At 42.5% G+C, this 12,699-nt stretch overlaps 1 protein-coding gene across 2 annotated transcripts in view; it reads left to right on the forward strand.

The window, feature by feature from the left end:
• Positions 1-6,915: 6,915 nt before the first annotated feature.
• The window catches only part of LOC147633830 (ATP-dependent DNA helicase Q-like 4A), a 37,869-nt gene continuing 32,085 nt past the window's right edge, over positions 6,916-12,699 (forward strand). Inside the window, exons 1-2 of one of the 2 annotated variants that reach the window (XM_086804885.1) lie at positions 6,916-7,684; positions 7,817-7,996. In XM_086804885.1, coding sequence (XP_086661011.1) covers positions 7,662-7,684; positions 7,817-7,996 — 203 coding nt within the window. In that variant the 5' untranslated portion in view covers positions 6,916-7,661. Of the gene's footprint in view, positions 7,685-7,816; positions 7,997-12,699 lie in introns of those variants that run through there. The other variant, XM_086804886.1, reaches the window with a different exon arrangement.

Here is a 12,699-nt window from a genome sequence, read left to right on the forward strand (position 1 = left end):
ATCCATACTCATGCAGTGGAGAACATTTGCACCAAAGCCTCACCCTCAACAACTTCTAGGTACCGCTGTGGGTGGGGGGGCTATGGTGGCCGAAAGCGTGGTCAATGGTACAACCCATCGCCTGAAATTTCCCTTCAAATTACCAACCTCTCCAAACGACGCCCCCATCTTCACAAATCAATGATCTTCAATCCTTAGTGAAGATATCTATATTAGCCTCACAAGTCGACGTAATTCTTCCAATCCTCACCAACAAATGGCTACTTCAACACAGAGCAATTCAATAAGAGTCTATATAGCTCAATTCTTGTACTTCATGTAAATATGCTTTATAAGAGCACTTAAATATACATAAAAACATAAAAAGCACATGGCAGGAACAAGTCCTACTCAACAACATTTGACAAGAATCCTGCCACACAAAGGGTCATCATCGAAGGCCAATTTCTTCAAATGATGAATGTCGCTTCAAATGAATCAAATGAGGAATTGAGAATCACCATCTTGTTCTGATGATTACGTCTACGTTCCTTCGGATCCTTCCCTCTCTTCTCTCCCATTATTAACATCTCTTAGTGTCCCCACTAACAAAAATCACATGTAACCTTACCGATGATTGGCAAAAATAAATTGAGCAACAAAAAAGGGCTCACACAAATATAAAAATGTAATCATTCATAAAAAAAACCCCACCCCCACCCCGTTAGGAATTACTAATACACTACTAACCTCTTCATTTATTAACTACCTTTTCTTATTTCTTCTGGAGGAATAAAGACCATTGAATGTCACTCAACATTAAAGCCATCAACAAACTTATTCATTCTCTCTACATAAAGGTCTTCAACGCGATTACGAGGACGTGATTGCCATCAAGAAGGGGGGATGTTAATCCAATTCTAGGATTAACAAGAGCTACTGCCATTATCTTACATCAAAGATTCATGGTAGATACACCAAAGGGTCATACATTCAAGATATGAAGCAATAGTGTCCAAAGCTACAACTTGGACGGGCGCCCGTATGGTGTGACATAATATTTATGGCGATTCCTACTTTAAGAGCATGTGGTAGCAAGCAAGGATTAAGTCCTAAGTGATGTATTTCATGGATATATTATGAGAGTAGTCACTATAATTGCATTAGGCCTCTTATGAGCCTAAAGTGCCCGGCCGGCCATAGTTAAAGTGAGTGTGAACACTTATGGCTATGTTTATAAGTGAATATCTCTCATAATACAACAGACTCTCCCATTGTGCAATTGAGTCTTGCTCTTGCTAATCCTCTTACTAATCTCTCTCCCTAATGCATGCTAGTGAGTGTGTGTGAGTGAAGTGAGGTGAGAGGAGGGACGAGTACCCATAGTGCAACGTGGCGGTGTGACAACGCTCATGGGAGGCGCTGGGATCGCTTCTCAAGGAGTTGTAGAGCTTTGAGACCTCAAGGGTTATGAGTTCGGCCATTGGAAAGATCCTCACGACAGTTGCGGTTCACTAGGTAATCTCTTTTTAGATATGTTTCAAGGAGGGTTACGGTGAGCCATAACATTAAGTCAAGTTAGTTTTATTCTAGCTAGTCTTATAAGTGTAGTTAGACTAGTTAGCATTAGTTTAGTTTTAGCTAGGTTAAGTCAAGTTAGTTTTAGCTAGTTTAAGTTTTTGTTTTAGTTAGTGTTTAGCAGTTGACTAACCTGACTAAAAGTAGTTTTTGTTACCTAGTTTAGTTTTAGTTAATGTTTAGCAATTAACTAACCTTGCTATGACGAACTTTACTAAAACTAGTGTTTAGAAGTTAGTTTAAGTTTTTGTCCATTTTAAATTTTTAGTTTAGTTTAAGTTGATGTTAGCTATCAATTACTAGTTACTATGTAGTTAAATTTTAGTCTAGAGTGGAAGTCAAGTAGTTTAGTTATATCCTCATAAATGTAGTCAATCTAGTTAGCATGTAGCTAGTGCAAGTCAAGTTAATCTAACTATATCCTCATAAGTGTAGTTAGTCTAGCTAGCATGTAGCAAGTGGAAGTCACGTAGTCTAGTTATTCTTGTAAGTGTAGTTAGTTTAGTTAGTATTAATTAGGTTGGTTTTACTATTAGTTAGAAAGTTTTACAATTGGTCTAGTTAGACTAGTTAGTTATTTAGTTAGAGTAGTTAGACTAGTTAGTTAGGTTTTATTTAGCTTTAGTCTTAATATTCATCTTATATTAGTTTAGTTAGTCTACTTATGCTTAGTATTTTTGCTTAACAATTCTATTTTTATCTTATTATTGGTGTTTCAATTAGTATTATGCAATCAATACAAAGAATAATATTTAATGAGGCTGACCTTACATGGAAAGGAGATATTGCACATAAGGACTTTTTAATTGAGTTTTAACTATTGATCGCCGTGATGCTAGGCAGCTGAGCAATGTGTCAATGGATTCAGATTCAAGGTAATTTTCCTGCTTATTCTTTATGGTCTTTTTTTTGTGAAACATACCATTACCTATGTTCATTAGTGTTAACCACTTCATAGGTCAACATGATTTTGCTCAACCTACCGTAAGGTGCTTTGCTATCTTACAGGCACCTATCTTTTATAACACGGCATTGGAACTTATAAAGATCCTTACTATAAGCTTTAAATGCCAAATAAGGAAGTCACTAACTTTGTGTACATATTTGCTTTTGACGACTCGAACTAGTGGCCCGATACTATTTTTCAGTTTTATTCGGCCTAGTGTGAAAGTTAGTCACTTGTATATAAGTCATTTTTGCCATTAACATAAAATTATTCCCTTGCAATAGAATACGTGTGAGCTCTCCTTCTCCTCCCAATCCTGTTGCTTATGTTCTATTGAATCTTGCTTGTTTGTAGGCTTCTCCCTCTCATTATCTTCTTCTCCACCCACCTTTTATGAGAGAGAACCACCACAAAGGATATCGCCTTCTTGCATGCATCTAGTTGAAGGAAGCTCTACCCTCACTCCCTTAGCAAAGCAGCACCCGTGTGTGTTGACAATGGTGTGAGGATATAACAGATGAGCTTGTGCACCCACACAAGAAGTTGCATATTTGTGGCTCTATTGTAAATTACCAAAAAACACTTGATTCAACAAGGCTAAGGTAAGCTCTTGACATGAACATATTTGGCATTTATCAACAGGGAAATTCATAGGGCTTAGCTCCATTTTTCCATCCATTCTAAGGTATTAGAATCACCCAACATTGCTTGATGTTTATTAGGAGATAAAACTTTGAAAAAAAATATAGTTTTTTAGAGTCTTGGATGTGTTTAGTTTGCTGTTTTTTATTTTGTTTTTACATTAGGGTATTCTACTTGCATTACGGCATACCTTGCAAGGGGAAAACCCTAATTTCTTGGTGTTTACATGATTTTGAAGCCAACAAGACTTAGAATTCATTGCATTGAATCAAGAAATAGCTTAGCATGTGATTGTAAGTGGAATAAAAAACAAAAGCATTCAGCTCCCTTAGGTGTGGATTACTCAATGTGGACAGCACTGCTTTATTTGGTAAACAAGCCCTACACCACAGGAGACATCACTAGATGGTTGCTCATTCTGTTGAAATTTGATTTCACCATCACCATGCGAAAGGGATAAGTGCATGGATGGATATGCATTGATCATTTTTCTAAAATTCCAAATAGAGGACCCCCTCTAGCAGTGGAAGATGATAATCTTCCTGATGCTCCATTATTCCACATTGATCATTTCGCTGGAATGAAGTGAAGACATCACCCACTTCTTGGCCAATAGATTCCCAATTGTCTGTCCCATCAAGAAGGACAGAGCCAGATTCCTCATCAAGAAGTCAACCCCCTATCAATTGATTCAACGGGAATACTTCACAAGAAGAATCAAGACGGCGTCATGAGGAAATGTGTTCATGAAGATGACTGTTGTCATTCTTGATAGCAAGTCCATCATGGCATTGGTGGTGGACACTTTACTAAGGACACAACAACTCGCAAGGTTCTCTGGGCCGGACTATGGTGGCTACACTCTTTGGAAACGTAGTAGACTTTGTCAAATGCTACGATGAATGGTAAAGGTTTACCATGGTCCAAGAGAAGGATCGTATGCTCCTAACCCCCATAATTTTGGAACAACCATTTGAAAAAAGGGGCTTAGATTTTTTGGATCCCATTAGCCTAATGTGAAGGGAACCTAGGCATGTTTTAGCATAGTCACCAACCGAGTACTTCATGAATTGGGCTAAGGCCAAAGCTATATTACAAAATGCTGACACAAGATTTACTATCTTCATGAAATATTTTTTTAACTCGTTTTGGTTGCCCACTAGAGATACTTGGTACAAATTTTATCAACAAAGTGATGGAGTCCTTACTTAAAGGATTCCTTGTAGTGCACAAAAAGTTAATACCTTATTACCCATTACTTACATTGAAAAAAAGGCCAAAACATGCCCAAGCATAATCCCTTAAAAAGGTTCACCTCACTTATACACATGAACAACACCCTTACCATGTATCCATCCGCTCACATCTTTTTACACGGGACTTTGGGGTTATGTCCCCTACCTAACAAGAAAAGCATAGAATACATCTATGCTTCAAGAACAAAAGCAAACACTACCCTTGAAATTGTAAATTAATTTTAAATAAACGTACATTATGATTAAGTTCTCAACCCTTTAGATTTTTTAAAATTTTAAAGCAATTGAAGATGGTAGACATGCTTTTTGGGGTTGCCCTACTACTAGGGGGCTGTGGGGCACGATTGAAAAATGGGTATTATCTTTCGTAAGGGTCAAGGAGACTTGGGGGGACTAGTTGTTTGGGAGATTGACTGAAGCTGAAGGGGCTATTAATTTAGCCTTTAGTCTTATTAGATATTGATGTCTCTGGGTTATTTGGAACTCCAAGAATTGGCAGGTGTTTCAAAAAGGTTCAAGGCAGGGGCTAGATGTGATAGAGCTGATGTATAGACGTGTGCATCAATGTTGGTATGTATATTACGTAAATAAGACGAATGATAATTCTTATGTTGAGATAGTGCAGGCCTTACATGTTGGGATAGGTTGAGTTGCCTTCAGGTTGTTGAGATGTTGGTGCATACTAGGGCAGCCTAACAAATTATGGCATGTGGCAAGGTTATACAGGGAAAGAATTGAAGAAAAGTTGGCTGAAGTTTGAACCTAAAACTAGAAGATGGTATTTGAAGGAGAAGCAGCCGGTTTACACATTTGTGGCCTTGATAGAGAACCCTATTGGCATAAGATCCAATGTGAAGATATGGACCAAGGAGGACTATATGGAGGATCAGACTCCCAAAGGATGTACTAGTGAGTCCTTGCTTGTGGTATGTATGCAGTTGGGATATCATATCTCTTGGGAACACTCATCTTTTGTTTGGGAGTGAGATCAAATTTGTAACCTTCTTAATAGTGATTGGAAGTTGGATGTGAGTGACAGTTGTAAGAAGAGGACTTTTGTATATGGCTGTACTTATAAGTTAAATATAATTATATTTATGTTCCCAAAATTTTGGCTGTATATGGTTGTTGTAAAAAAACAACTTTTATACATGGTTGTACTTATTATACTTCTATATATGGTTGTACTTATTAGATAAATAGAGGACTTTTGTATATGGCTATACTTATCAGATAAATATAAATATATTTATGTTTCCAAATTTTGTAAAAAACTATCCCTACCTACCTTAGTGATGCAATCTACTAACACATTCACAAATCCACATTAGCTCACATCACATTTCACTTCCTACCATGGATACAAGGAGGAACCATACATCCTCTACATTCTCGAAAAGTTGGGGCTCCTTAATGCTAGTTTGAAAGTGACAAGTCCTACTAGCCAAGGTGGATCACCATGTGGAAAACAACGACCCTTAGTGCCATGTTATTAGATTTCCTATTGACCCTACAAAATCAGAAAGATGAACCTTACAAAATAAAAAAGATGAACCTTACACCAGAAAGTGTTAGGCATTGGTTTCACACAATTGCCATCGCTTCCTTATGGGAATCCATGAACAACGTGGTGTTTAGAAGCACAAGTAGAAAATGTGCTTAAAATTGAGCGGATTTAAGTGAAATTTTAAGAGTTCATGACCCACAATCCAATCATGTTAGCTAGCAAGTTAGATAACTCCACAACGCTCACCTTTAGAATGACACAAACCTTGAGTATGATATCTTTATACTCTCATATAATTTTTGGTAATCAGGAAAAAAAAATCTTATCTTGTTTTCCTAGTAGTATTTATTGTATACATGATTTTTTGTGAATATAGATTTCATTTCCTATATGTGTATATTCTTTTAAGATGGATATATTGAACATCCTTACTTCTTACTTTAAATAAAAGATATTGGTAAATAAATTGAAGTAACTCTCAGCCAAAGCCAGTGAATGAAATAAAGTTTTCCACCCAGATGGTAACAAACGTTCAATTTTCTTGTTGGTAGAACTGTGGGGTTCCATGATGGGGACCTGGGCTCGATGCATGGCAGCTACACGACGAATGGAACAAACGTTCTATTTTCAAGCTACAGGGTAGTATAAGTGAGCAAGAATTAGTGCCCAAGGGGCTCTAAGGTTAACCCTTAGGTTGAACGTTGCATGTCAGCCTCCTGCTCCTGTATTGTGGGTGTGCAACACCATGGCTGTAGCTGAGAGAGAGAGAGAGAGAGAGCAGTCCAGTTTCTTTTTCTTACTAGGAAGCCATTGCTAGTTCTAGAATGGCCTAGCCGAGATAGATATGAGAAGGTATCACAACAATTGCTCATTGAAAAGCCTCAGCAAGCCTGTGATGATCCTGCTGAACAGGAAACAAGAGTGCCTGTGTGTGTGTGTGAGAGAGAGAGAGAGAGAGACACACACACACCTATCTAACTTCAAAAAATTCAAAACCTTGTACGTAGGCGGACGTTTTTATGCAAACCGGCAGCCCTCGTCTGAATCCCCCTAAGTTAGAGACGCCCCAGGCTTACTCTCTACTTTTTTCCCGCCTCGCGCCATTTTGTTTGAGAGCGCAAAGCTAACTCGCTCTCTCGCAAACTACTGTCGAGCTCCTCATCGGGTCGCTTGTTTTAAGAGATTCCTGGCAATGGAAAGGCGCATTTTTGTACATGGATCTGGTCCTCGATGAAGCATGGCATCTCCCATAGAATTTCGGCAACTAAAGGTACACCTGATCTTCGCAGATTAGGGTTAGGGTTTCGCATATCATGTGACAGAAGCTCCTGGTGCCAGTGTCTTATGGTTCAAAGGAGCTTGTTTTTCTCGACAAACAGCTTGTTTTGGAACCATCGCTCGTGCCCATCATACAACAACCATCAACCCATGATACGATAGTGCCCAAAAACCCTTGCGATTCATCTTTTGAGAAATGGCTGTGCATTCCGAAAAGAAGTAGCAATTTTGTGATCGGCGGTCGTCTAAGTCATAAAAAGGAAACTGTGCACCTGGCAGGCATGGGTTATGCAGATACCTGGGAGATAGCCATACAAGTAGGGTTGCATTCTGTCAATAAAAATCGTAGTAAATGATGTTGTGAGCTTGAAGTGCTCAGGAATTTTGGCTTTGTTGCAACCTGCTTTATCATGTTTGGTGGTAGCATCTCGGGCTTAGACTGACCAAGAAAAGTCCTCAAAGGCTATGGTGACCCATGAATAACAGTACTCTCAAAAGGTAATTGGCTATGGCTTCTACCATGTATATGCAAAAATCGAATCTCTTGCTTCTGTCAAAATGCAGTTACCTTGTATTATGACGATCTGTTTTCTCATAAGAGGTGCGAATGCTCTTCTACCTTTTGCACAGAGGTAATGTCTCGATTAAACAGGCCAAGGCAGATGACAAGTCGCCACTTACAAACTGGGACCAGCATATCAAAGTCCTGGAGAGTTTGTCGGAGAAGAAGAAGTTATTGAGTTCAGGCTTCTTGTACTCCCTTACAGGTCAAAATCCTAGTGCTGCCAGCGATACTAGTCCACAAATCAGGTGTGCTATGGAATTTATAATTAATTCTGAAGATAAAACCCTTGTTTTTGCAATTCTGTAGACCTTCTTGCAGGATAGGCAAGTTCACCACTCTTCATTCAGAGCAGAGATAAATGCCAAATTTCTTAATGCTTGAATGTCTGTTAGCACTGGGCTGTGATTGACAATGGCCAGTAGGGCATAGAATGGATGTCGTAATACTATGCCTAATGGAGTTGATAGTTATATAGTCTTGTGGGTTGACTACCATGAGTATATAACATGCACGTTCCTAAAAGGTGAATTTGGGCATGTTCTTGGATTCATCTAGGTATATATATATAGGCTTTAGTTCCATCAGGCAAGTGGCCACATATAGGCAGCTGTCTAGGAATGCACTAGTTGTGGGCGCACTTGTGGGCACCCACAATCTGGACAGCCTGGTTGTTGTAGGAATGACATGTTCACTACAAATGCAAGCCGACCATATGGGCTTTCTTGCATGCCGCCTTTGCCTCGGACCGTTACACTAGATGCTGTGTAACATGCAGTGGAATTATGCGTAGATGAAGGATCTTGTCACACAAAGTCTCACACCGCCTTCTGTATCCTGAGTTTCGTGAGTCCTTACCAATCCACTTTATCACTTCAAACTCTAAGAGAGAAAGAGAGAGAGAGATAGAGATCTCTACACCTTATTGGGTTCCAAATTACCCATTGAAGGGCCCCCCCCCCCTATTGCTAGGAGTATTTGCTTTATTTCTTTGAAGAGAATGACTGTAGGACTAACTTTGGGACTGTAGATAAGCCAAATGCAAGACCTTCGGAGGACCAAACGATGGGCTAATTGCACACTGCTGTAGAAGCACCGATGATGACCAATCTCGATGCCAATGCACTCTTCCAAGGGGCTGTAGGAGGACTGCAATCTATGGCTGAGAGAAGGGCTGAATTGGGGATTATTTCTAGGCGGTGAGATGCTGAATATGCAAGCGATGGCTGGCTGAATATGTAGGTTGGGATGTGCTACATTTTCTGCAAGGAAGGAGCAGAGGGATGATGCGCTTCAGCTTGGATGGTGATCGCTTGACTCGATTATTGAATGCTTGAATGATGAAATCGCTTGGTATTTATATGCGTAAATAGGGCTGGTCGGCTGGCTGAAGTAGGTCGGCTGCTTGGCTAAAGCTACATGACTTGAATAAATATAATATATATGCTGAATATAAAGTTTTAATGCTGGCCGACTGAATGGTATGCTGTCAACTGGACTAATGCTTGGATAATAAAGGCTAAGGCTTATGAAATGGATTAAAGGCTATGGCTAAAGGGTAGAGCATAGTCACAAGGGATGGGGGACGGTGACGGGGGACGGGGACGGGGACGGGACGGGGGACGGCCATAAGTAGGGAACGGGGACGGGGGAGGGAACGACACTCAAAAAATACTTTTTTTTTAAATTTTTCTACTCTACACTTATTCTACTTTGGAAGTACATCAAAATGAGCACAAATTTACACTAAAATGGTAAGCTTTTGAGTCATATTAATAATTAAGTAGATACAAAATGAGTCATGACTCAAGAGTCAGGAGTCAGGACTAAGCCTTAAGGAGGCAGAATACATGGACGGACTCAAATGAGTCAATGAGAAAAAAGTGCTGAAGACTAGAGGCTAGAGGCTAGAGCTAAGTAGTAAGGCCCATGAATCATGATCCATGAATGATCATCCACGTGAAGTGCTCGCCTCATGGTCATGGGTAGCGTGTGTCAAAGAAGCATCAAGCTCATCCTCAGTCTCATCCTCACTGGCATGCTGCTCCTGCACCTCATCCGCTTGTTGCTCTTCTTGTTGACTCATCTCCCACTCGGTGAAGGAATCTGCCTTCTTGGTCACGCTCTTGCAAAGCATTCGCAAGTTCGCGCTGACGAAGACAAGGTCATTGGCATGCTCTACCCCGAGTCGGTTCCTCTTCCTAGAGGCAATGTGGCTGTAAGGTACTCCAAAGTTGCTCCAAGCAAGAGGAGCTGACGGCCTGGCTAAGTATGCGGATGGCAAGCTGCTGTGCAGCTCCGGTCCATCTGAACCAAAGTCCTCCCACCATAGAGCAGCACCAACTTTGGAGCGGTTGTCAGAATACGCAGCGGAGATGATGACCAGATCTGGGAACACAAGAGCAAAAGCAAAAACGCAGGCAGAAAAACAGCACAAGAGAGAGAGAGATGTAGGCGTGTAACTCTGCTCTGATATACACAAGAAGATCCCGAGGAATGATACAAATGAGGTATGGGGGCTGGGGTCCTATATATACCTCCCATAGAGGGCAGTCGGCCAGCAGAAGGAATGCCCACGACTGATGAAAAGACCCACGACTGCATAAATGCAGTCGGCCAGCAAAACAGGTGCCCATGACTGATCAAATCCAGTCGGCCAGCAGCCGTGAAGCCCACGACTGATGTAGATCCAGTCGGCCAGCAATAGGGTGCTCCTGGCATCACCTGGCAGCCCTCCCAAGCCTCAGAAAAATGGAAAAAAATAGGGGAAAAATGCGGAGAGTGGGGAAAAATGAGAAAACACCTCATAAGGGCGGGCACACCCACAACAAAGGCCCTGGTGTATGAAACTAGACAGGAGATGACTTCTAACACCCCCTCTCAGCTCCTGGCTGTGTGACCAACCACTGGGAGCTGGGGTGCCGCCTAAGCAAATCCTGAGAGAGCGACTTCGTGAAGAGGTCCACCGTACTGTCCTCCGTCGAACAGAACTCCAGCAAGATGTCATCAGCAACGATCTGTTCACGAACAAAGTGCCTCGGGATGACCATGGGTTCCTCCAGTGGAAGCCCAACCTGCCATGTAACCTCCTCCTGCTCCGTAAAACTGCTCCTGGGCCATAAGTAGATCTCCTCGTGTCCGGATCTCCTCCCCAAACCGAGTCACTCCAACCGTGGAGTCGGACTCCATCCAACAATCCCCCTCCTGTGTACAAGAGTCCATGATCCTTCGCATGCCGCAGAAACCACAGGAAACGCGATCCTGCCTCACAAAGAGACATCTGCAACCAAGAGCTCAACTGCCTCATTAGGAAGCTCCCGTCCAATCCGGTGTCCATCAACCAGATCAATGAACCATACAGCTTCTGAGTCACAGAGACATCACACTGCTCACAAGGATCAACACCTGTTACGGTGCACAAGCAAGTCCTGGAAACCTTATGAAGACCACGCAAGGCCTTCTGAAACCTGTCAACCACCCCCTCTGAATCCGGAACCACAAAGCCTGGAGAAACCACCTCCTTCTGCAAGTAAGCACCTGCCACCTGCCTGGCTTTCCGAAAGGTCCCCGTGGAAAGAACATCCTTAACTACTGGAAGTTCTATGTCCCGAACACGACGAGACATCAGAGCATAAGTGACCTGTTCAGCTTCCTCTGACTCATGAACACAAGAACTACCAACATCAGTACTGGAAAGTTTCTGCCAACTGCTGCCATCTACTGGCAAGCTATCCACCACCTGGTCTCGGAAAGCCCGCACCTGCAGCGTATCCACACCTGATTAGCCATTACCACACTGCCTCTCATCACAATCCTGAGGACCTGGGAGAGAGAGTGATGAAAGCCTGTAGACTCCATTCTCCACTCCACCTTCCCAAACCACTTGGCCTGTTGCTTTGTCCCGGAGAGCAACAAAATGCTCATCAAACTCCACCCGTATGCCAGTCTTGCAAACCTGATGCACTGACAACAGATGAAAACCAAGTGCTGGAACATAAAACACCTGGGAGGAATGCTTCCCCCCTCTGCCATCGGAAACTATCTCCATCCTGCCCTCACTGTGAACTGGGATAGTGGACGTATCCCCAGTAAGAATATGGCCAAAAAGCCTGCAGAGATCCTGTAAACCGGAACGGGAAGGAGTCATGTGCCTGGAAGCACCACTATCGAGAATCCACTCCCGAGTATCCGTTGTAGAGAGTCCTCCAATCTCCTCCCTGCCTGAAGAAAATGAAGCATCGGTGTCCATCATCTCCAGGTGCACAAAAGCCGGAGTCTTCATGATTGCTGAGGAGTCTTCACCCTTCTCGGTCTTCCGTTTGGGACACTGTCTCAAGTAGTGGCCTTTCTCGCCACAATCATTACAGGTCCTCTCTGCCTTCAGTTTCTCGCGGTCAGCGTCGGACTTCTTCTCAGAAGACTTCTCCGATGAAGCCTTTCCTTTGCCCGAATTACGGCCTTTCGATCGTTGGCCAGTAAAGGCCTCCGAATCTCCACCCTGAGGAGGGTTCGTAAATCGTTCCTCCTGGTCCAGGACCATGGGCACAAGCTCCTCCCACGTGATGGTGCTGAGCCTGCCACCACTGGTAATCAAAGACGAGTAAAATGCTGAGTACGAAGAGGGCAAATGTGACAGCAACGTTATGGCCATGTCCTCTGACGATATCTCCTTCCCAGCCTGAAGAACCTCCTGCTGAAGAGCCTGCAGCTTGTTAATATGCTCCTGCATCGTCGACGACTTTGCAGGGCTCATAACCCGTATCTGTACTTCCAAGGAAATCCTCTTCATGGGCGATACCCTGTTGTAAAGTGAGGCCAAATGCTGCCATATACCTCTGGCCAGCGTCATATGCTTTACATGATTGATTACCTCTGGTGTGCAGTTGAGGAAAATAAACGAACGGACCCTGGCGTTGACACGATCCCACATCTGTGTCTGGGCCTCCCGGTC

The sequence above is a fragment of the Cibotium barometz genome, chromosome 11, assembly GCF_041138505.1.
Source record: "Cibotium barometz isolate CiBa-2024 chromosome 11, ASM4113850v1, whole genome shotgun sequence".
In the NCBI taxonomy this organism is placed as follows: Eukaryota; Viridiplantae; Streptophyta; class Polypodiopsida; order Cyatheales; family Cibotiaceae; genus Cibotium; species Cibotium barometz.